Source organism: Mytilus californianus, unplaced genomic scaffold (genome assembly GCF_021869535.1).
Source record: "Mytilus californianus isolate M0D057914Y unplaced genomic scaffold, xbMytCali1.0.p SCAF_5, whole genome shotgun sequence".
In the NCBI taxonomy this organism is placed as follows: Eukaryota; Metazoa; Mollusca; class Bivalvia; order Mytilida; family Mytilidae; genus Mytilus; species Mytilus californianus.
This window is the reverse complement of record NW_026262701.1, coordinates 118588255-118615104: the sequence shown is the minus strand read 5'-3', so window position 1 is coordinate 118615104 and position 26850 is coordinate 118588255. Positions and strand designations below refer to the sequence as shown.

General features: G+C 31.7%; 1 protein-coding gene across 1 annotated transcript in view; it reads left to right on the top strand.

The window, feature by feature from the left end:
• The window catches only part of LOC127700849 (hepatocyte growth factor receptor-like), a 34949-nt gene extending 8709 nt beyond the window's left edge, over positions 1 to 26240 (top strand). The window contains exons 3-10 of the mRNA XM_052204542.1: positions 973 to 1224; positions 4211 to 4369; positions 5348 to 5627; positions 6607 to 6750; positions 15595 to 15687; positions 18080 to 18264; positions 22214 to 22350; positions 24624 to 26240. Of these exons, the coding sequence (XP_052060502.1) occupies positions 973 to 1224; positions 4211 to 4369; positions 5348 to 5627; positions 6607 to 6750; positions 15595 to 15687; positions 18080 to 18264; positions 22214 to 22350; positions 24624 to 24849 (1476 nt within the window). The 3' untranslated portion in view covers positions 24850 to 26240. The remainder of the gene's footprint in view (positions 1 to 972; positions 1225 to 4210; positions 4370 to 5347; positions 5628 to 6606; positions 6751 to 15594; positions 15688 to 18079; positions 18265 to 22213; positions 22351 to 24623) is intronic.
• The last annotated feature ends 610 nt before the right edge of the window (positions 26241 to 26850 follow it).

Genomic DNA, 26850 nt, shown 5'->3' with positions numbered 1-26850 from the left:
CAACTTTTAAAGATAGAAAGAAACTGTTAGCACCAGAAAATTATCAGAAAAACAAGATCCACAAATAAGGCAACATGTCATAAATTGACAATCGACTCCATAAAGAAGTAATTGTCATTGAATGACAATTGGCACAAATTCCGGCGCATACAGCAATTTTTTTTCATCTATAAAAGATAGAGAAAGTTATCAACAGCAACAATAATAAGAAAGCAATATCTACAAATAAGTCAAATGACCGAAAATGTCTATCAAGTCCTCAACGGAGTTATTTACTTTAAATGCTAATTTTACAGTACTCATACGTTGCATGTTTGTTTATTAAATTCAAAGACCTATAATAGGCCAATAGAAACTGAGACGGCAAAAATGATCAGCAAGGTAATTTACTAATTGGTGACCTTACCTAAATTTATTAATCGACAACTTATAGGACTAACCGTTCCGAAATGATAATTTGCTACCAAATCTTTTGTTTTAGGCACTTATCTTGAAAACTATAATAGACAAAAACACAGAAAAACTGTAAACAGCATATATAATAAAAACAAGATCTACAAGAAAATAAAATGATGAAAAGTATCAATTGACTCCTTGTTTAGGGGTGATAGTCCTTAAATAACTTGAACATTCATATGAAATATATTCTCCCATTGAATCTGTATCGAACCCTGTCACTATGTTAATTAGTCTGAGAAAGATTGTTGCTAATGATTGTAATGTATTTCTTTGGAAGGTAAACGATCCTGCCCTAGAAGTTAGTACTTGATTAAGTTTAACAATGTTCACTTATGCAATATTTAAAAGAGTTTTAATTCTCACTAGCCAATTAAAATAAAGTAAGACCGAAGTCTGATCGATATTTTATTTCAAATTTGATTTTTATATCAAATATGTTGACCAGTATTAATCTTATGTCCTGTTCCTATGAAGTAGGATTGCTTTGCCCATTGTGTATTACAACTTTTTCAGACATGTTACAACAACTCTGATGATGGTACACTAATGTTATGTCCAGCACCAGATATCTCCAGAATATTGGAACATAATCTACCATGCTGTAGAGGGAAATCAGTGAACATAGGTTTTATAATGGACGGGATTGAATCAGTCAGACATTTGAATAGATATCTAGAATATTTCATCAATCCTGTTTTTAACGAATTTACAGGGGCCACAAATGTCAAATACTTCTTGATTACCGAAGAAGAGCTGGAAATAAAGGTACATTGTTCCTGGTTATATAAGTAAGGGCACAGAACGTGGCTATTTGTTAAGAATGGGTTTATATATAGAATTGTGTGCATTCATTGTAAATCGCCCCTTAAATGATTTAACAATAATACATATCATGTGGTGCCAGTGGTGCTAAATTTTTCTACATCATATGAAATACATCAAAATTCATACTAGACCTTTTATCTATACTATATATTGATCTGGAATTTTTTTTTCAAGGGAAGCTAAGTCTAGATGATGTTTTAGGTCTACATAAACTATCAATTTCCAGAAAAAAAACAAACGTTAAAGAATATGACTACTGCACATATGTAAAAATATTGAACAATTTTATAACTATTTGTCTTTTACTTTTACTTTACTTTTACTACTGTGTTGACATCAAATATCAATGATACGGCAATGTTTGAATATGTTGTGTAAATTTTTTTTATTAAATTATTCGAAGCACTCAGGTTCTTTATACCCTTCATAACTTTCGGTAATTTTGGTTTTCTATGCTCTTCAACGTCGTTTTTAATTTGGTCTTTCAACTATTCTTATTCGAGTGCCTCTGGGGAGTCTTATGTAGACGTAACACACGTCTTGTGAAACAAATTATAAGCCTGGTATCTTTGATGAGTATTTTCTAACCTTTTAAATATAAAGTAAGCATTTTTTTTTGAGCTCTACAAGTTAAAATAAACAATTTACCAAGATGTAAATTAAGAATGGAAAAAAAAACGAAGTCTAAAAGAAAAATGACGCAAATAAAAATAACACTCCTAAAAACACAACATAAATAGTAAAGGTAAGTAACATTAACCTCATACAAACTGGAGATTACGACTTAAATGTTAAATGTAGCTACTCAGATAAACAACCTTAAGATCATTATTTCTTAAAAGGTATCATTATATGGTGGTTAAAACATTCTTCTTACACTTATTGCTGTACGATCCCGCTTCGTTCGCTCTAATTCAAATGCGATTGGTCAGTGCTTTAATATATTAACATACTCTTTAGTTAAGGTGCCGAATACGAAGTCAAATAACATGAATTGAGCTATTTTTGGAAAAATGTGTCGTAACTAAAAAAAGAAACACTGAAATAGTTTAAAGATTGCAAGGGGCAATTAAAATCGAATTCGAGAAAATCAGGGAGACCATATTCAAAAGAAAGAAGACAGAAGACAAACAACAGACAACAAAATGCTGAACATAAAGCTGCGGACAGAGCGATATGAACCCTATCAAGAACCTTATTTAGCTCATATGCATCTGAAGAGCAAGCCGGTCCTGCTTTACAAGTAACGAGCATCATGTTGCTTATGAAATTCAAAAATGCCCATATAAGTCGTATTTTGTCATTGTTTTGTACAACGAGAGCTCAAGGACGGGATTTAGATATAACAAATCGAATTTATGCCACATACATCCATTACTAATAAACGCGCATCTGCCGTATCAAATTACCAGCCTGGTATACTTGATGAGTTTTTACATTCATCCTTACAAAAAGGAGAAGGAAGATAATAAGGGGACATTCAAAACTTTAGATTGGAGAGAAACTGACATCGCCATGACAATATAACAAATGATTACGAAAAAAAGATCCAAGTTCACAAAAACTATATAGAAAACTAAAGACTGAGCAATACGAATCCCATTAAAAAATCGTATGTGACCTCAGGAGCTTCGGGATGGTATATAATTAGATCCTACAACTAACTCATAAGAACTATCTAAAACTTGAGGCTCTTAAGTGCCTGAATTGCTCTCCTAGCACCTGACAAACATAAGCCATTTTGATATGTAATTTTGAGTTCAGAAAATCTATATCAAAGGGCTATAACTCTTGCTTTGATCGTTATTATTTGTTGATAATAGTTTCTTACATTCTGTCATAGTTTTAAATCTAACCAGAAAAACCCTAACATTGTTCAAATGTGATCATTTAATTGGAATGACTCCTATAAGTAGTCTATGGATCATTTCAGTCATATTTGCAATTTTGTAGATCTTTTTTTATATATTTATGGTGTTACAGAATCTGTATGTCTATTTTATATATTACAGATTTCCACAGAATTAGGGACAAAAATATGTTAAAATAATCTTTCGGCTCAAAAACATTCTCATCAGAAACCAATTTGTGGTTTCAGTCTTATTGGTATATTTTAGATCTAATTTTGCAGATAACTGTTACTATATATCTAGTATAATGTTAGAGTTACAGGGAAAAACATGAAAATGGGTTAACAAATCGTTATTTAACGGCTCTTACGCCTTGTCTGGTGAATTGGTAATTGAATATCTTTTGAGGAGGATCATTATGCAGTTAAAATTTTCTTTCTACCCAATACAGTTTTATAGATAATAGGGTAATTCGAAAATCGATCAGAACTATTTTTGAAGTGCAATAACTCTTGTTGAAGTCGTCTGATAATTTTGGTAGAAACAGTAAGTAGATAGTGACCTTCTGTCGTATGAACATGGTTTTGATTTTAAATACTAGGATGTCCCAACTCGGACGTTAATGCAAACATAAGTCAATTAAGCGTACAAAAAGGTCAGAGTGACCTTCTTTAAAAAAAAAGTTGCTTTACTTCTTGAGATGTATCCTTATACAAAGTATTATGATTGAAAGTCTTAGTTTATTGAGATCTTAACTGAGACATAACACTTAATCAAAGTCAATGAAGCGTAAAATAAAGGTTAGAGTGACATCCTTTTTGTGTGAAGCTACTTTACTTCTTATTAGCTTTGTTAGTGGAGCAGGATCTGCTTACTTTTCCGGAACACTTAAGATCACCCCCGTTCTTTGGTTGGACTCATGTTGCTTTTGGTTTTTATGTTGTATTTGTATCCTATTGTTTTTCGTTTTTTGCCATGACGTCGTCATTTTGTTTTCGACTTATGAGTTTGAATGCCCCTTTGAAGTCTGTCGCCTCTCTTTTTTTAACATTGTCTCACCATTAATATGTTTACAGGGAGAATATTTTCATTATGGATTTACCACCAAAGACGTAACAGTAAAGATAGGTAATTCTTCTTGTGAAGTATCCAAAATGAAATACACAATGCTGTTATGCATTCCAAAGGATAAGCCATCGTCTCTCAATAGCACAGAACGAAGGAAGACAGTGGTGGTAGGTAATACAAGGGTAAAGGTGCTGTTTCTCTAATTCTTAACCTATTTATACTTGCCCCGAACGGTATAAGCTTTTTTAATCAATATGTGATTAGTTTTAGGTCAGTTTTCATTGGTAAAAAATCAACTATGACGTGAATATTTTTTGCTTTCCCATAATGTTATTTTTGTGATGAAGGGAAATTTGCGACTATGCCTGGTGACGCCACTTTAAACGTGCTTTGAAAAAGAAGGTTAACGTGTGCCTATATTTGTGTCAAGATGCGTTTTGTCGTTTTCAAATGAAACAGAAAGCAAATATTCGTGTTTTGTCCGAACTGTTGTCTATAGTTCACTGCACATTGAATTTGTAAAAATATATTAAATATTTAAATAGGGCGAGTGGATCATTGAATGAAGCTTACGACTTATATAAGGCATATAAAGTTTTTAAATATTCAAACCTCTGATACATACGATATATCTTGTATCTCATTTTGCTTAATACCATTTTGTAGCAATGTACAGAACAATTACAACGTATAAGCACCTACGACATAAAGGGAACATGACATAAGAATAAACATAGCTAAGTTTTAGTAGTTTTGTAATTACTTTCCATTTTCCTCTGGAAAGCTTTATGAAGGAGGTTTCTGTTATATGTATTTTTTTCAATTTCATTTCTTTATGTCTGGTTTCAATTAGATCTGTTTTTTAATGCACTGGTGGATCCAGGAAGGGGATGGTTCGACGAATGAATCACTTTTTTTACTGAAGGTTTTTTTTCAAATACCTTTAGACCTTTTTTCTAGGAGGAATAATTAGAACCCTTTTAAAATTTGTGGATGTACGCCTTTTTCTGTCCATTTTCTCAATCCGCATCTGGTGCAGTAAAATTGGTACCGTTAATAGTATTACAGAAAATCACTGCTTAAAAGTTGATTTTGAAATGAACAGACTTTTTTCTAATGTAATAAGCTACAATTTTCTCCACTAGGTTAATGTTGGGTATAGCAGTTACTTTATTGGAGAACTTATTTACATAGATCAACCATTATCAGATTTGTTACCGGGAGTGACCCAAACGTTGTCATCAGGAATCATTGCAATGACTGTTATCTTAGGATTAGTCGCATGCTGTATTATAGTACTTGTTTTTGTGATAAAACAAATGGGAATAGGACCTTTCAAACGGCGTTCGGAAGACCATAAATATCAGAATGTGGGAGTTTTTCCTGATGAACAGATAGTCATTGGAATTGAAAATTTGCAAAGTGGTAAGTATTTTGTGCTCTTTTGGGAACAACACTACGATTTTCAACTATAAGAAAGACTTGAAGGATATCAATTAGTTGCAGCAATAGTTAACCGATGTTCAAATCTAATTAATCCATTAAGGAGATACAAATCAAGGTAAAAACAAAAAGTGAGTGAATCGCATGAACTCTAAAAAGAGCGGGACACAATCGACGAATTTACAGATCAGATCAGATTACCATTCTGGTATTTTAAGATCTAAGACCGCGAAACATGTCGCCGATGTTTTGAAAAACGGTCACGTCACATCGGTCAACCAATTCGTGATGGTAACTTTATTACTTATGTGGTGTCTATTTCAGTCGTTTTCCTTATTGCCCTGTTGGAGCAGCTTTTCTGTAAGGAGTACACCTCTGATAATAAAGTCCATATAGTGTGAACATGCAAGAGAGTAACATACAAATTGAGATATGTATACGACAAACGATTGGGTTGAGATAATTTTCCTGCTGAGAAAATTGAAAACATCGATTTTTGTTGTGAAGTCGTCAATCTCTTCATATCGAGGAAAATATCAAGATATGAAGAAGACTTATAGTTTCGGTAGTTTTCCTTATCTCAAGTACACTGGAATATACATGTATGAGATGCATTTATACTTCCTTCACAAGAAGCTTGCAATCAAACAATAGATGAAAATAAAACAAAATTATGTTATTGTTGTTAAAATAAAATAAGATAGAATTAGATTTAGCTAAAAAATATCTCCGGTACTTTTAAAAACATTTTTTGCCATTAATTTGCACGACAGGTGTGATTCCTATCCTTGAATTATAAATCTATCTATACCGTAATGGAAGGTATGTGACTTGGATTATTTGGAACAAACCGAAAAAAGTATGTTAGTAATATACGGCTTACATATTCAAAACACGTGTAAAAGCCAATCAATAATAGATTCAGATTCACGATAATTTTCATACATGTTAAAACTTGCAGAGGATGTTGAACAAGAATTACAGGAAGATGCAACTGAATGTTGGTCCACGATCATGTTGGATGACGACATACTGTTAGTGTTGAAAGATAAGGAACTACTTATTGAAAGAGATACACTGACACTAGCAGAGATGATTGGCAAAGGTAAGTGAGAAAAACTATATACAAGTGTCATCTGTTTCGGTATGAACCATTTTATTGAAAAGATGGATGGATGCTTATCTTGTATCAAATAGTTATTAAAGATAGCATCTTATCAATATATGATTTTTTGTATTGTTTAACTAAACTGTTTTAAAATAAGAAGATGTGGAATGATTGTCAATGTGACAACTATCCATCAGAGACCAAATTACGTTGATGTAGAAAAACGTATTCACAAATATACTCCAAGGCAAATTGCAAAAAGGAGAAGTACACAAAACCTGAGAAAAACCAAACGTCGTTGCAACTAGGTTGCCAAACGTTTTGACTTGCAAAAGCACAGAATCACAGTCCATAGGAAGATATGTCACCCATTCGGATATATTTTTGTGTTATATGCTCCAAATGTTCCTGCTTAGCGGATAAGCAGCAATATCATATTTGTTTACCCTCCTGTTGATCGAATTCACGACAAGCTGGCAATGACATCACTTACGTGTTATAAATGGTAAAAATCAATAAACCTGTTTAAATTTCGTACTTAAATTTCATTTAATGTTATATTACTTACTACATCCACTTCATTTGAACTTTGATGGAAAGTTGTCTCATTGGCATCATACAACATCTTCTTATTTTTATATATATACGTATAATAATAAAAATAGGAATATGTGGTATGATTGTCAATGAGCCAACTTTCCACTGGGGACCAAATGACATATAGCAAGCTATGAAAGACCTGAAATGACAAATGTAAAACAATTCAAACGAGTTCATTACGGTTTGCTTGTTCTTTAATTAGTCGAATTGTCAATCATAACGGAGATACTTCTCTAATGAAATGCCTATATTATAGTAGATAGAACACTTAGAAGCCGATTTAATTTTCCCATATCAGTTTTTCAACTTTTCTATGAACTTTGAAAATAAATGATACCATACTAACGTTTGATTCTGCATAAATATTACACATGCCGCAATAGAAATCATTCAGTATATGTCTTTAATACTAGTTGTTCACCTTGATCGCAGATGTTGATGTAAGAATGAAAAAAAGGTAGAACCAATTTACCCGGAAGTTCATTCACACTTCGAAATTTGTGAAACACTAAAGGTCAGATAGTCTATGTTACATACATTAACGAATTTAAAATTATTTACACCGATCCATGAAATCAAAATGAAATGAATCTATATGCATTGCTGTTGAACATTTGGCAACACAGACATTACAGACATCTTTGACCTATATGAAAGAGCTTGTATCTGCAAGATAGAAAAGGAGTAGGGCTATAAGGTCCTTATTTGCCCTAAGTATTACTAAAGATTTAAAAATTACCATATATATTCTTAAATTTGTCCTTACTACACTAAGGTATAAGGAGTTTGAAAAATAAAAACAAATTTCCAAATTTAATGAGTAACCATGGCAACAAACCCTGACTTAATATGTATATTTTGTAAAATTTCTTGATTTTCCTTGTTTTACATCAAAAGCGCATTCAAGAAACAACTTTATATTAGGTGAGCGTATGTCAATGGCTACATTAAAGCCTTTTTTTGAATTATTTTGTTTTTTCTTGGTTTCGCACGATATTTCCACTATGGAAATAACAATGGAAAACTTAGTCTAGTTTAAACAGTATTTTATTCAAATAAATTGAATTGGATTGGGCAACAGGCAAAGCCTATGTAAGCCCTCTCCATAAAACAAGGTACAATATATTACATTCAAACAAAACAACACATACACAAACATAATGACAACACAGAATTATTTTTCAAAAATACCTCATAGCTGACTGGAAGGATACTTCAAAAAGTTAACTCAGATAAAAATCATAAATATTCTAAGAATGCTTCAAATAGTTAACTCAGAATTTTTTTTTATTAATATTCTAAGTAATAAACTCCAATATTGATTTAGAGGCCTTACATTAAATTAAACTGTCTCCAGTCAGCTGTTCAATATTATTATTATAATAACTCATATTTTCAAAACAACATGTTTGATATCATGTACTTATTTTTACTAATTTATCGCACCTGAAGAATAACAACAGTGAGTAAATAATCATATTGATACATTAAAGAATCATAAATAATATAAAAAAGAATTTAGAATGTAAATAAAAAATTTAAAAAAAAATCAGAATAAAAAACCAAAATTATACAAAAGCGGGTTTGAATGATGTAGAAAATAGAGGTGCATTTATTGTTTTGTAGCTTTTATAATACTAATTATTGTCATTTATTTTTTAATTTTGTTTCAGTTTTAACTATTTTTCAGCCGGTTGGGGTCTAATAACTTGAATATAAAATAAATTACAGACATACAAAGTAACAAGTTTATTTAAATTCGGATTATAAAATATATTTCACTATACAAGTCTTTCTGAATTTTTAATGTATTCACGAACAGCCTTAACTATCTGAATATTCAATACTCATAGATTGATCACTAAATAGTAATAACTTCAAATCAATATCAACTTCATAAGCAGACAATTTATCAAGGAGTATGGTCCTGTTTAAAGTGTATGATGGACAATCAAAAAAGTAACGTTGATTGTCTTCACATTGATATAAACATTTAGGACAGGAAGTTTCTTCAATAAAATAATCATGAAACAAGTGAGAATTTAAATTACTTGCTTCATTTCGCAATTGACAATGAATAATATTGAATTTTCTTATACCTGAACAAAAATATTAAGGAGGAATCTCTGGTTTATATATTTTATCAAGTTAAGATTTGAACTGGTTAATCGACAAAGCATTTTTTTACATATGGATCTAATTCATTCCAGAGTTTAACGACAGATGGTATGAAACTTCTATAATATGAAACTGTTCTGCACCTTGAAATGGTCTAATTCTGAGGATCTCTTCTAAAATTGTAATCATTTTGTGTGGAAAGACAAGGTTTTAATAAATCTATCATATAACTTGGTGAAAATCCATTTTTTATTTTATAAAATGTAGTCAGTTTATGCTTCTTCCTTCTGTCTGCTAATTTTTCAAGACCTAATTCAGTGTACAATTTTTTAAGAGAGATTGTACGTCGGAGACCAGTAATAATACGAGCAGCTTCAATTTGAACACTTTCAAATAAGTTAGCTCCTTGTAAAGTACAATTATCCCATATAATGTTTACATATTCTAGAATAGGGCGAATAAATACTGTATAAATTGTAATAAGTACATTTCGATCCAAACTGTATTTTACTTGTCTTAATAAATGTAATCTAGAACATGTCTTTTTATAAATTGTACTTATATGTAATTTCCAACTAGCCTTACTCTCAAAGTTGAGACCTAGGTGAAAGTGACTTTTAACTTTTTTAATTTGAACCCCACCAATACCAAAATATAAAGAAGGAGGAATTATGTCTTTTCGAGAAAATAAAAGGGTATCTGTTTTGGAGGGATTAAATGTAACAGCATAATTTTCAGCCCATGTTTTTATCCTCCAAAGATCATCAATGAATGACCTAGAAGCAGTATCATAATCATCATCAATAATGGCATATAAAGAGGTGTCATCTGCGAATACTCTAATATGATTACTCATATTTTCCACAATGTCGTTTATATAAGTTAAAAAAAGGAAGGGACCCAATACGAGCCTTGGGGTACCCCTGCACTGATACCTTTTTGAGATGAATAAAACCCATCCGAAACAAATTTCTGGCATCTGTCACCTAGGTAGTCTCCAATCCAATCAATTAAATTACTATGAATACCAAAAACTTTCAATTTATATAATAAACCATCATGCCAAACTTTGTCAAAAGCTTTAGAAATATCACAAAAAGAAAGCGTATATCTTTTCCTTTATCAAGATTGGAAATAATAGTATTATATATCCCTGCTAGTTGATTTACTGTACTATCACCTGGTTGAAAACCAGATTTAAATTTACATAATAAATTGTGATCTTTCATGTAATTAAATAAATGTTTGAACAAAATTTTCTCCATAATTTGTGATATAATATTTGTAAGTGAAATAGGTCGGTAATTAACAGAATCATGACAGCTTCCCCTTCCCTTAAAATCAGGAGTGATATGGAACCTTTTTGAGTTTCAGTGAAATATTGAATAACAAAATAAGTGGTTTGACAATACCAGATTTAATTTCTTTCAAAATTCTAGGGGAAACTCCATCAGGACCAGAAGGTTTATTACAATTAAGGTTTTTTAATTGATCGAGAACTTCATTTTGATTGATAATTATTTCCTCCACTTTAAATGGAGGGTCTGGTACATTATTTGGAAGCTCAGGCTCAATATCAATTTTAGAAATATTTGAAAAATGAGTGTTTAAGAGTTCAGCTTTATTTACTGGATGTAAAAATATTTGACCTTCAGATTTAAAAAAAGGTGTAGGTTCACGAGACTTTGATAATTTAGAAATAGATTTTACAATCCTCCACCACTTTCCTGGTGATATATTTTTGTCAGTAATTTCCTTTGTAAGTTTTTGTTTATATTGCTCTTTTGATATTCTAACCAAATCAATCACCTCATTTCGTAATTCTCTAAATGTTTGCCAATGGATACAATTATTAGTATTTTTGTTTTGTAATGAATTCTGATCAATTCTATTTCTTAGTCTCATTTTCCTACGGATAGTGGAATTCATGAATGGTTTGTCAGCTGGACGTATTGTAACAACTTTAGTTTAATTATTGATTATTATTGGTAGGTGATTTTAGAATGCCGCCGGAAAATCTGATGGCCTAGTGCACAAAAAAATGCGGTCGTCTGGCATTTTAATAAAAACTTTCCCATCAAAAGTCCAGGTTTCTTTAATGTAGTTGTTGTTTTTTAGCCAACGTGCATTAAAGGCTAGTTCAGATCGCTTGCGTGTGAGGTCTTCATACATCAGGTAGTTAGTACCATAGCTCTTATTGAATTCATACATTGTTTTTTACATTTTAAGAGTTTTTGTCTGCTTTTGTACGACACAAACCTAACAATTATTTCACGAGTTTTTTTTTGTTACTATCATTAGATCGCGGAGGACCTACTCTGTGAGATCTATTTCACCAGGTTCTAATTGAGAATATAGCACATCATTTGAAAATTTAAGTACTTCATCGTCAGTACTTTCGAATTTTTTTTCGGGGAAACTTCATTTCATCAATTTCATAAAAAACTATGCATATGATGACGCAATTGTGATTTCATAACATCCAAAAACTTATATAATTCTTGATTTTATGAATTTCCAAACATTATGTGCAAATTTGGAATAGCTCTCAAAAACTGTATTTTCCTTGGCCAAACCGGCCTTAATGCCCCAACTTTGTATTGGTGAACTACAAAAATGACTCAACATTTGGAAAACTTTACTAGAACTGGCCTTCCTGTTCTACTTATAAATTAGAGAAAAGAAGGTGTGCTGCAGTTGTTTCATCATATCCTTAACTTGTTTTGGTTGTGATCTTTAATGTTTTTATATTTTCAAATTGATGATTATGGCACCCTCAACGGAGTTGGGGTGACGTATTGTTATTCTACGTTTCTTTTTTTTTTATTATGTCAACCGATCGACAATGTCGGGTGACATATTGCCTTTCCTCCGTTTCTTTTTATTATTATTTTTCTTCCACCTATTTTGTCCGAAGCGTTTCTGGGATTTTAGTGGACCAATCCTATTGAATGGTTAACATAATGAGGTCCAGCATCTAAAGTTGTGCAGGACATCTTCGGAATTTTTAAAATGGCCACCGTTACCATGGAAACAGCACAAATGCGAAAAATAGGAAAGTGTTCCAAACTTAATGAAACTTTACAGAAATGTTAGTTGGCAGATGTAAATGTGGCATTTGACTTTGGAATTTCAAAAATGGCCGCCGTTGCCACAGAAACCGGAGACAAAGTTTTAACATTGGACCCTATGGGAAAATTCTTTAAGTAGCATTTACTCACTGAACATGGTAGGTCAAATACCTTGATTCTTTCATGGAATGTTCCCTGGCATGTGCCAATATGGCATCCATCTTTGTAATTTTGGAAACGATCACTGTTGCCATGGAAACAGCACAAATTCAAAAATGTCTAAAAATTTCAAAATGCTCCAAATTTACTGAAACTTAATATTAATGTTAACTGGCAAGTAAAGATGAGAATTTTGACATTGGAATTTCCAAAATGGCTCCTGTTGCCATGGAAACAGAAAAATGTCAACAATTTCAAAATTCTAAATGTTCTGAAAATTTATAGAAAGATGTACAGCAATATATTTATTTGCATTCATTGTTTAAAATGTTTACGAAATGGCTGCCGCTTAGTGGCAATGGGGGGCAGGGTGACATCCGCTATTGCTTGCAATGGCAAATCTAGTTATTTTTCTTATTTTTCTTCCACATATTTTGTCCGCGCCATTTCTCGAAATCTAATGGACCAATGTTGATGGAACTCTACCATATTGAGGACCCCCATGTTAAGTTTTGCAGCGTGCATGGAATGGTTCAAGATGGCGACCGTTTCCATGGAAACTGCAAAAATGTAATAAATTTTCAAAATTCCAAAACTTTCATTATAAGACCCAAGTGGATGAAACTTTATGAAAGTGTTAACTGATATGCCTAGATGTGCATGCAATATTAAGAAGTTCCAAAATGGCCACCATTGTCATGGAAACAGGGCGAAAGTTTAACATTGACCCTATGGGAAAATACATTAAAGCTGCATTTTCTTGAAGAATATAGCATCAATCCCAATGAAACTTTATAGATATGTAACATGGCATGTGCCAATGTGGCATCTGTCTTTGGAATTTTGGAAATGGTCACAGTAACCATGGAAACATCAAAATTTTCAAAATTTTTTAAATGCTCCAAACTTCATGAAATTTTACAAAAATGTTAATTGGCATGTCTACATGCGCTTTTCGACTTTGTAATTTTCAAATTGGCTGCCGTTACCCTGGCAATGGGGAAAGGGTGCCATCCGTTATTGCTAGCAATTACAAATCTAGTTATTTTTCTTGCACAAATTTTGTCCGCGCGAGTTCTTGGAATCCAATGGACCAATGTTGATTGAACTCTACTATAATGAGGATCCCTATGTAAAGTTGTGCACCTTGCTATGGAATGGTAAAAAATGGCCGCCGTTTCCATGGAAACAGCAAAAATGCCAAAAAATCAAAGTGTTCCAAACTGGAAGAAACTCCACAGGAATGGTAACTGGCATGTGCTGATTTGCAGTTTGACTTTGGAATTTTCAAAATGGCTGCCGTTACCATGGAAACAGCTAAAATATCAAAAATTCCAACTCTTTCGTTATAAGACCCAACTGGATGAAACTTTATGAAAATGTTACCCAGTATGCTAAGATGTCAAGACAATATTTTGATAGTCCAAAATGGGCGCCGTTGTCATGGAAACTGGGGGCAAGTTTTACATTGACCCTATAGGAAAATGCATAAAATCAGCATTTTCTTAAAGAGTATTTGACCAAAGTCAATGAAACTGTATTGATATATAACATGACATGTGGCAATGAGATGTCTGCTTTTAGAATTTTGGAATTATCCACTGTAACCATGGAAACAGCAAAAATGTTCAAAATTTCAAAAAAAATCAAAATGCTGCAAACTGGATGAAACTTTACAGTAATGGTAACTGGCATGGGCAGAGTTGCATTTTGAAGTTGGAATTTTCAAAATAGCTGCCGTAACAATGGAAACAGCAAAAAAGTTCAAAATTTCGAAATGCTCCAAACTTAATGAAACTTTACAAAAATGATAATTTGCATGTGTAGATGCACTCTTTGACTTTGGAATTTGCTAAATGGCTGCCGCTCACCTGGCAATGGGGGAAGGGTGCCTTCCGCTATTGCTTGCAATGGCAAATCTAGTTTTTATTAATCTTCTTCTACACTTTTTGTCCACGCTAGTTCTCGGATTCAAATGGGCCAATGTTGATGGAACTCTACTATAATGAGGACCCCCATGTGAAGATGTGCACCTTGCTATGGAATGGTCAAAGATGGCCACCGTTCCCATGGAAACGGTAAAAATGTAAAAAAAATCAAAAATCCAATTCTTTCATTGTAAGACCTAACTGGATGAAACTTTATGGAAATGTTCCTTGGTATGCCTTGATGTACCAACAATATTTAGAAATTCCAAAATGGCCGCCATTGTCATGGAAACAGGGCGAAAGTTTAACATTGGCTCTATTGGAAAACACATTAAAGCTGATTTTTCTTAAACAATATAATATTTAACCCAATGAAACTTTATGGGTACGTAACATGTAATATGTCAAAGTGGTATATGTCTTTGGAATTTGGAAAATGGCCACCGTTACCATGGAAACTGCAAAAAATTCAAAATGCACCAAACTTCATGAAACTTCACAGAAATGTTAACTGGCATGTGCAGAGTTGATATATGATTTTGGAATTTTCAAAATGGCCGCCGTTACCATGGAAACAGCAAAAATGTCAAAAAATTTCAAACTTTCTGAAAATTTACAGTAATGATAACTGGCATGTGTAGATACGATGTTCGACTTTTGAATTTTAAAAATGGCTGCCGTTATCCTGGCAATGGGGGGACGAGGGTGCCATCCGTTATTGCTAGCAATTACCAATCTAGTTATAATTATTATTATGACTTATAATACAATTAAGAACTTGTGATACAAAATTTATATATTTTTTTTATTATATGCTTTATGATTATTTTATATTCTTTACACGATATTTTATACAGAAATGAAAAGCAATGTTTAATTGCTGCATTTCAAAATTAGCATAATGACAAATTGATGCTGTAAGCATTCCTGTTTATGAAATTCCTTATTCACAATGCTTTTTGTAGGGCATTTTGGATGTGTATATAAAGCATATATAGAGGTCCTCAATCTTTCAACTGAAACAAAGCCACAACTTGTAGCCGTGAAAACACTTAATCGTAAGTTTTAGGATTTGTGGAAAAGAGACGGAAAATACCAAGTTGACATTCATATCTCATAAATTGAGAGAATCTGACAACGCTATGGAAAAAGAAACAAACCAAAAGACAGCGAAAAAACAAATAAGTTCATAAACAACTATATAGAAAACAAAACATTGAGCAACAGGAACCCAGCAAAAAGATGATGGTGATCTTATGTGCTCTGGGCGGTTAATCAGATCCTGATCTACTAGTGGCACCCATCGTATTAGTCCTGCTAAGTACAAATCCAAATTCGGTGATGTCACAATCGAGGGAAAGAGGACGGGACCGTGGTTACGACAATTAAGACATCCGTGATCATCTGTGACATAAATAGTTGGTCAACCAACTCGTAATGGCGTCCTTAAAACTTTTAAAGGGATGACTTCAAGTTTACTACCTGGGACTCTTTGTTCAGTCGCTTCCTTGTAAGCAGCAACTCTCTATCAAGGAAATCATTATAGAAACGCAAGATATGGAATGTCGTTTCAACTGGGAGATATATATATATATAAAGGAGATGTGGTATGATTGCCAATGAGACAACTATCCACCAAATTTGAAGTGAAGTGTATGTAAGCAATTATAGGAAACTGTACAGCCTTCGACAATGAGAAAAACCCATAACGTGTTGTCAGCTATAAAAGGCCCCGACATGAAAAATATGAATTAATTCAAACGAGAAAACCAACGGCCTAATTTATATCAAAACAATTTACGAAAAACAAATATGACAGACATGAACCCCACATATATTCGCTGCTGGAATGTTGCTACATAGAAATTTAAAGTTCAATCAGAAAGCCGAAATCATTCATTTGGTCGTAAAGATTGTCATAGATATACTCCCATTGTCTTATATTCATAGTGGTGACATCACCAAATGCGACTTATCACCGAGTTTTAGCATGCAATGTTAAACAGCATTACAGGTACCACTAGTGTTTCAGAAACTACTGTTTCAGAAAAACTGAGCACCCAAGACTATCCTTAGTTTTGTGATAAAAGATGGTTCATGTTGCTTTTTCTTTAGTTGCCATTCTTAGATACCAGAAAAGTTGTCTGAATTGTACTTTTACCGATTTTTGGTTTTTTACGCTATTGTGACGTGACTGAGTGAGGTTTTGGATATTCGATTAGCAGGAGTCGTTACCGTGCCGACACGCTAGGTCGCCGTGCTTTTTTAGTTTAGTTTTTAGTACCATGTGATTTATTTCAATTATCAACCTTGATTTTTATATTAATTATTAGCCCTGATTTTTACATTAATTATTAAACCTGATTTCTATATTAATTATAAACCCTGATCTTTATATTTTAATTTATTTACGAGATTTGATAATCGATGCACTACTGCAGCTCCTAATTTGTCTATACTTTGTACTGAAATCATTTTTGATTTTGTTCTTTTGCATTTGCACGAGTTAAAGGTTAGAGAATTTACCTCTACCGACGGTTAATATATTTGGTGCTGTCTTGAGGTAGACAAGATACATTCCCTTATCTGCTATTACATAATGCATTATCAGCTGATTTGTGTCGTCAACGTATTTTAACAGTAGTTATATATCGGGTGTCACATTTGCAGCAAGAAATGATGACCTGAAGTCACCCAATGTTTGGATGGGGTGCCTCTTGTGGTAGTTTTTCTTTTTGTACACAGTTTTGTCTGCTTTTATTGGAAGTGGACTTTGTTGATTTTTTGATTTTTTCCTTCAGTATTTTTTACCTCTTTTTAAACCTAGAAAATAAATAAGAGAATGGACATGAAAGTATAAGTAGTTCAACTACTTTTCAGACAGAAAAGAATTCATATAGTCATTTACTGTGTACAAGTATATCGTTACTACTTTATATTCAAACAGTATAATCCTTATTAATGTTATCACATTTCTGTTTTATACTAATACATGCCTGAATTAAATTCCTATGTTATATTATACGTGTATGAATTAAAGCAGATAAGGGGTAAGACAGCAATCCAACGACAAAAATGACCAAAGAAATGCAGAGGCAAAATACAATTTTCAACAATAGTCCTGCCATGAACACCCAAATATACATTTAGATATGACATGCAACTACGGACGTTGTTCGTGACTTTAGACAGACACATGAAAAAAAGGTGGTAGTAAACTAGTCTTATTTTTTTCTATTTTGTATTTTATATACATTTACCTCTTGTGTGGAAAATGATACTGCAGTTTTGAAATAAGTAACGTTTCAAAATTCAATGTTCTAAAAGACATCTAACATGAGATTTGATGTCAAGTATGAGTTAGTTTATGTAATGACCTAAACAATTTGCTATACATACTGAGTAATTTGATATTGATTAATACGATATTTAAAAGTATCTTTATTACAGAAAATACTACTCATCAGACAGATGTAGATGATTTTATTGATGAAGCACTTAGGATGAAAGATTTCCATCACCCTAATGTCCTCAGCTTAAATGGGATATGTTTTGATTTAGATGATATGCCAATGGTTATATTACCATTCATGAAGCATGGCGATTTGTTGTCTTACATAAGAAATGCAAAGACTGTAAGTAAAGCAGTATGAAAATTCTCAAGACATGTCTTTGTCTCAACTCAAGAAATATAGGTTTTGCATTCTTATGTCGAAAGGAATAAGCTGTCGAAATGCGCAGTCTTGATTTACATCGCAGATGGTGCAAGCATAGGAGGATATCCTTACTCTGTCGACGCCTCGTAATTTGCTCCATTTGGAGTTCATAATAGAGGGTCTTTTGTATCTCGTTTGTTAAATTATAAATGAATTTACAAGTTTTAAACATCGATTAACTACTCATGCCTCATAATATTAAGATACCAAGCTACAAAAAGTAGACAATCAAAAAATTACTAATTGACAAATACAGTGATAAAATAGTGCTTTATAATAACATGTGGACTCACAAAGGAATCACTATTTCTAATTAATTAATCTGTTTATGTATGCTGAAATTACGTTTATAACAAAAGATTCTGCTAATACGTAGACCCTTCTCATCCCAAACTTAAAGTGTCTACCACCGCTATGAATTACTATATATTTAATACAATGCTACAGTTGAAATAAAAAATATTCTGTTTATATTTATCGTTTATTGATGATAATATTCAGTCATCAATCAGTCATACGAAATGTGCTTCAAGGCATAAAATAAAAATCTGTATAAGGTCATAATTTTACCCAGATAAAAATCTCAAAATTACAGTTTTTTAAACAATTAATTCATTTTCTACATTGATAATGCTTTATGATGTCATAATGACGACATAAGTGTGCACTCTTTAAAATTTGAACCAATTTGTAGCCTAAATATTCAGTTTCTGCTTTATACTACATTTGCCAGATGAATGAACCACCATTATGTTTTGTAAGATGTGTATCTGACCCATATACATTTTTTATTATAATTTTGTTTTGGTCGAAGGGTGTTGACAATGTTTTTTTACAGAAGTTCATAGACCTTACAAATGCATATACACAGGTAATCTTACTAAAAACCTGTACAGTATTTTACCTTTGAGGCTGTGAAAATTGTTAAATCAAACAGAAAAAAGAAAAAGGGTTTAGTTTATCTTAATCTTAATATTCAATATTATTGTATCTCAGCTGTTGTTCGTTATAGAAGGCGAACCATTATTTTGTCTGAGTTGTTGTTCGTCTAAAAGGAGTAAACAATTTGTGTTTAATTTGTTTCTCGTCGGAAATGGAAAAGAATTATTGAATCTGAGTTGCAGTACGTCAAAAAGAAAAAAAAGATATTTCATCTGAGTTGTTGTTATTCGAAGTAGTGTTGCAACGTAGTAAATGTGTTTTATACATCACTGTTACTATTATACTAAACTTGTGTCATTATGATTACAGAATCCAACTATTAAAGATCTAATTATGTTTGGTATAGACATAGCCAAAGGTATGGAGTATCTCTCACAAATCAAATTTGTACACAGAGATTTAGCAGCTAGAAATTGTATGTATGTATATAACAACACTTTCTAAATGTTGAAGGAATGAATTAGTTCAATACTTAAAACATGTACATAATAAACCATCATCAATCTTAAATATAGATATAACAAAACTGGTCTCCAAAATGTCTTAACGGTACTTGTTAATAACCAAATAGTATTTTAAAGTTTCTGATGTCATTGTTAGTCTACATTTGTAAAGCTTAAAAAGCAACGTTTTATACTTGAGTAGACCATAAATATTACAAATATATATATATATATATATATATGTATGTATTTCAAAGATTAATTAGAAAAATGAATTGTTCCTCAGAAACGTTACTTGTTGAGACAAAAATATTAAATTCAATTCGGATGACAGGTACATTTTGTCTTAACAATCTATATAGTTCCGAATACATAATAATGGTCCCGCGTAAGATTATATGTTTTTAGATAGTTATAAACAAAGGTGGACCAATTGTTTCTATCTTTCTTAAGTGTAGAATAATTACTACTAGTATAAAGGGTAATAAGTCAAATATGTTTATACATTCACTAGAGAAAAATGACTCAATGGTGATGCTCGAATAAAAAAAGTTAAAAGGGCCAAATAAAATACGATTTTGAAGAGCATTGAAGACCCAAAGAATTTTCAGCATCCACATCTGATCAAATTTGGTATACAGTAAAGGACGATCCATTGCTTCATCTTCGGTTTAAATTCCAAAGGAACATTGGTCAATGGTTGTTCAGGATTTCTTCTTTGTGAGAGTTTATGTTGAGTTTCCATATGAATTGTTAAGACCCATTTAATCCCTCCCCCGCGCGAATTTAGCGAGATTCGTGTTGCTTCATCCAGAGAAAATTCATGATTCATGACGCGTTTTTATCGAATTATTGCTAATGGGAGATTCGATAACGGGGAGAGCCTGATTTATTCGGGGTACTGCTGCTCATTACCATTTGTTCCTAATGGCCATACATTAGCGAAAAATTGTTTGAAGGGTTGCTTTAAAATATTGTCAACCCCTACATTACATTTTCAGGCTTGATGAAAGTCTTAAAGCTGTAGTGGGAGATTTTGGTCTGTCTCGAGATATTTATGCCAAGGATTATTATTCCTCTGATAATAAAAAGACTATGTTACCAGTGAAATGGATGGCTCCAGAATGTTTGGAGGACGGGACGTACACCTCTCAATCTGATGTGGTATGTTGTTTTTTTTATTTAATTTTAAGTATTAAAATATTTCAATAATGTTATAACATTGTGGACAAAATACTGTTAAAATACAGTATAAAGTATACAATAATAATTGTGATGTTTTCTAACTCTTTTAAACCTAGAGTTTGTCATACTTATGCAAAATTTATTTATTTTTTTTTCTTTCTCTTTTTCAAAAAGTTTTTAGATCTTACGTCTTATTGTTCTAAATAAAGCTGACAAAACGTTCTGGATAGTTTTAATATAAAATTAAGAAGATGTGGTATGATTGCCTATGCAATAATTATTCACCAAAGATGTAAGCAAATTCAGGTCACTGTACGTATTTCAATAATGAGCAAATACCATACGACATAGTAAACTATAAAAGGCCAAACATGACAGACAAATCAAATGAGACAAGTAGCTGCCTAACTTGTGCGGAAACCATAAAAGAAAAATATAGATAACAGACAGCATCAAATAACAACAGAATTACAGGCTCCTGACTTTGAACAGGCACATATAGAATGTAGCAGGGTTAGAAATGTAATCCTTCCCAAAAATGAGACATATTGAATTTACTTTATCGTAATACCACAAAGTACAGATATAAGAAATTATGATCATGAATAAATTGTGCGAAATGGCTACTGACCATCTTGTCTAAAGGTATTTTAAAACACACAAAAATAAGCTTTATTATAATCAGTGTATACATCAAACAAATGACTTTGCTCAATATTGAAAACTTTCACGTGTGTCAGTGTATATAATATATATATTAATAATTCTAAATTTTGGTTTAAAATTTCAATCTGAACACAAAAGATAAAAAAGAACTCCACGAAACAATATCTGACAATAAACATTGAGTTTAGAGAACAAACAATGGATAGGAAATTTCTCCTCTCTAGTAAAAATTAAAATTTAACAATCGAGAGTATACATAAAATGTCGTAAAACGCAAGATACGGTAGTGAAATCTGTTGCCTTTTTAGCCGATGTGCAGGCACACTTCATCTTTTTTTTTATTATCAATGAAAGAATTATTTTCTGTCTGTATGAAACAACCATATAAGATTGTCTTTTTCGTGACGTCATAATAGCGTAAAAAGAGAAAGGCAAGGAAAATGGATGACGTAATTGAATTTTGTCTACTGAAGAACTGAGATTTAGAGAATCGCAATCTATTATTTATATTAATTCCGTTCTTGGAAAGTAAAAATCGGAAAATAATTGCAGAAATTTTGAGAACTAATACCTGTAGTTTGTTATATTAACGATGAAACAGAGCGAAATCTAACGAAACTTTATTATTTAAGTGGTCGTTTGGTATTGTATTGTGGGAGTTGATGACAAGGGGTGTCAAACCTTACCCTGAAGTTGATAACTGGGATATTCTACGATACATAAAGAAAGGAAGAAGAATGCCACGGCCAGCTTGCTGTCCAGCTACTCTGTGAGTAACATTATATTTGTATTATGTAGAAGTGATAGTGTTGGAAGAGCTTAATGGCCGGAACCAAATATAATCTTTATACTATCCATCATTTATAAATATGAAAATCGATTGAGACGAACGAAAATTTTGGCAATTGTGTGAATTTTGGCCCCAGAGGATTTGAACATTTCTGATGATACTTTTCATTTTATTGTTTTAAGGATATTTATGCCTTTAACGGAGTTTATTCCTGAATCATTCGTCCTAATCCAACCTAAAATCTGCAAACACTATTATAATATAAAATACAAAATTTCAATCCTGGTATCTATGATGAGTTTATTTACGACCACTGGGTCGATGCCACTGCTGATGGAGTTTTTATTCCCCGAGGGTATCACCAGCCCAGTAGTCAGCACTTCTGTGTTGACATGAATTATCATTGATATGGTCATAGTTATAAATTAACTGTTTACAAAACTTTGAATTTTTGAAATACTAAGGCTTTTCTACCTCAAGAATAGATTACCTTAGCTGTATTTGGCAAAACGTTTTGGAATTTTTGGTCCTCAATGCTCTTCAACTTCTTACTTTATTTGGCCTTTTTAACCTTTTTTGATTCGAGCGTCACTGATGAGTCTATTGTAGACGAAACGCGCGTCTGGCGCAAATACAAAATTTCAATCCTGGTATCTATGATGAGTTTATTTCTACAGACTTTTAATAAATTCTATAGAGTCAAAAGTTCAAGCTACCTCCTACAAATTTAATAATTTTTACACAAATTCCGTTATGCAAAGGTGACCTTATATGGAATTGGCAATTTTTAGGTCCTTTTTGGTCATATAGCTCTTCAACTGTTTCGGTTCTTATACATCATTGGCTTTCAAATATTCGGCTTTGAGCGTTCATGATGAAGGTAAATCCAGAATTTCGGACGCATGAAATTTATTGTACGTGTTATTTTCATTTTTTATTCAACTTTCGCTTTCCAAACACATACTGATGAAAAATAACCAAGACTTCAAAAACTAAAACATATGTCTGACCCCGGTAGTTATATGAAACCTTTACCGGTATCTGATGAGAACCCTAGAGAAGAAAAGCGTATGCAAAGCTTAAATTATAGGGTCATCAAAATAAAAAGGGTCTAAATAGAACAGAAGTAAAAATAGTCCGACTTGAACTTCGGTGGAGAGAGGCGCAGTCTTGGTTTCTCAGTCTTATAACTTGAAAATTTAGAACAAAAAAAATATCATTTTAATCATGCGCGTACCAAAGCAATAACAGTAAATATTACATATGGTGTAGCATTTTCATTTTTCATTGGTTATTACGATCACGTGATTCAAAGGATATTTAAGTATATTGGTGCTATGTTTCTTTTTATATATATATTGACGGTCAATATTACAAATCATACAAAATACAATGTACCATACACAAAAAAGAACATTGAAGTCCATTTTCATAATACTCTATTTACATATGTAATATATAAATGTAGGACTTTCACTTAGACAATACGTTATATATTGACATGTAAGACGTCGTCCTCGTTCAATATAATCGGAAAATGGTCCATATATATTAACCTCGTATTAAGTCCATAATTGATAAACATTTGTCGATTTAAGTTCGATTCCCTGTTTTCAATTTTTGTCCTTTTATTTTGTTTTTCCGTTTTTCTTTTGTGTGTGTTATTGTTGATAGTTTGTAAAGAAAACATTTTTTTTTCGTTTATTTTTGGTTTATTTTTTTGCTAGTTCACGTATTTCTGAAGAAATCGATAACATTCAGTTTGTCAATTATTTATGTTTTTATTAAGAGTGGTTTCATCTGCTTCACTACATATCTTTACAAATGCATAATCGCAAATTACTATGGGTATAAACCGTGATATGGCTCGAATTAGGTTTCTTCCTAGAAACTCGATAACATACATTGTATATATACGTGGAAATAGTTCGAATATGCCTTATTTTGTGAATTACGGATGACATTCAGATTCATAATATTTCAATAAAAACTTCAGAACAGTTTACTGAAAGTGCATGCGATTTGTTTTAATATGTGATACCACCGTGTTCATTGTACCGTTTTAATGAACGAACGCTTATCCATTGTATCTCCTTTAAGTAATTAATCAATCTGATTGCAAGATCCTTACTTTATAAGAAATAATCATCTATATCCCTATTATCTTTCATTTATAAAGGTTATTTTGATATGTGGAATGTTTTTATTGCCTTTTACAAAATTATGTATTGAATTATTTTTATACTTCACAGATTTGAAATTATGATAAAGTGCTGGTTATTTGATCCGAGCGAACGCCCAAACTTTCCTGAGCTTGTGCATGATATAAATGAAATAATTACTCTTGCGGACCAACAAATGAAAGAAGGAAACCTTGCCATTTACGAAATTCTGCAAACATATGTAAATACCAACGCTTGTAAAGACTATCACTGTTATGATGACACAAAGAAAAGTATAGAAACAGAATCATTTTGACAAACTGAGTTATTTTTTCCCTCTGTGAATGCCAGAATTCAGCCATTGGCAAAACATAAAGGATAAATCACCCTAAAGAAAACTATTTGACGCCTAGATTTTGTTTTATATATTAGTGAACTTATTTCTGTTGGTATAATTGATTGCATTTTCACGATTAGAGCTATGAATCGTTTTTACACCGTCTGAGTATAGTTATATACAGTTGATACAGTTACTACATATAGTTTTCTGTTATATTTTTAATCAGTTTACGCACATTATTTGATCATTTAAATATGGCGCTGTACTTACTTTAACTTGTATGAAAATCGTTAACTATTCCAAAAAACATTTGTACATTATATGTTTATCGTATTATACATATTCAACATTGTCTATCGTCATTAATAATTTGTTTTATGTTTAACTGTTTTAATTGTTAAATGATGACAATCAGAATAATAATTCGCAGGTCAGAAAATACCTTGGACTGACAAAATGCGACAACCGTCCACAAAAAATTGGACGGATAACACCTTATACTCCATAAAAAGACGAAAAAACAAACAACTATACACAAATTACAAAACAGACAAAACCTTATACTACAGAAAAAAACGAAAAAACAGCAGACAACATCTTAGTCTATCCTTTCCTTGAAGTAAGTTAACGGTATATACTTGTTTCCGATTCTTCTTCTTGGGAAATACCTATACTGATTTAAAGTTATGTCAGGAAACAACAAATATATATCAAAAATGTTGTCGTCAGATTAGGTTTTTCATGAACTATAATTTATCGTTTAAATTATAGGTATCTGTTTCTCGTTCGTCCTTTTTCTAATAAAAACTGTGCGAATTATTTCAATGTTTCTTTGAGTTTTTAATGACGAGTCTTTTTGTAAAAGGCAGAGAAGTCATCTATTTTAATACTTTTGCCTTACTGTAATAATTGTATTGTTTTTTTTTTGTAAATAGATGTATTTGTACCTTTTGATTAAGCATTAAAAATGCTAAACTTTATGCTGTGACTTTTATATAGCAAGCCATTCAGATAAAAGATTTTTTCATTTAATGTGAGAAGAAATATATGTTCAGACAGTAAACATTTGGGTACAATTTCTGTTACATTTTCCACTTAAAAATCTTAATATTCTTTTTTTAGGTCTATCACATATGATTTGCAATTTTGAAATAATTATAAAATAACGTAAACAAACTTGTACAAGTCCAGCATTTTTATATCACATTTAACAGCTTAATCATTTGTTCAATATTGCTTTCAATATATTTACAACTTTATAAATTACAACTTTTTATAACCAATTTCAATTGCATTCTCCATTATATTTGAAGTTTTTAATTTATATTTCAATAAAAATAATTATATTTTATCAACTTCATGCTCTACTCTATGTGTTCTTTTTTTTTATGACATTTGGTAAATTTCTATTCAAAAGTAAACAATGTATTGCCCTTACAAACACACTTGAAAATGTGGAGTATCCAATTTGTTGCGGGATTCTCTGAAGCATCTTGTACATTAGTCATTGGTTTGTTAATATATAATTGATGTCTATGTTTTAAGTAATCTTTAATCTAGGTATAGTAAACAATTGATTGATTGTTGTTTGTTTAACGTCCAGCAGCAGATATAATCAACAGAATAAGAATGTCTTATTTGAAATGGATTTTTCTCGGTCGTTTCAACAAAGATATACTTTAAACAAACTATGGTATGTTAGAAAGAGCAACGTCAGGTTCTAACATTATACTAACATTTCGAATTAAAGCAGCAGTTCTCCCTATCACTTGAATGTGAAGATCAATGTTTGGAATATGTGGAATCTTTTTACTTTCCAGCTTACTATAATGATCAAGTTCATCAAACTTTGGAGTATTTGATTATAAGATTATAATTTTTATAAAAATTACAATAACAAAAATACCGAACTCCAAGGAACATTTTTTACGGAAAGTCTCTTAACAAATGGCAAAATCAAAAGCTCAAACACATCAA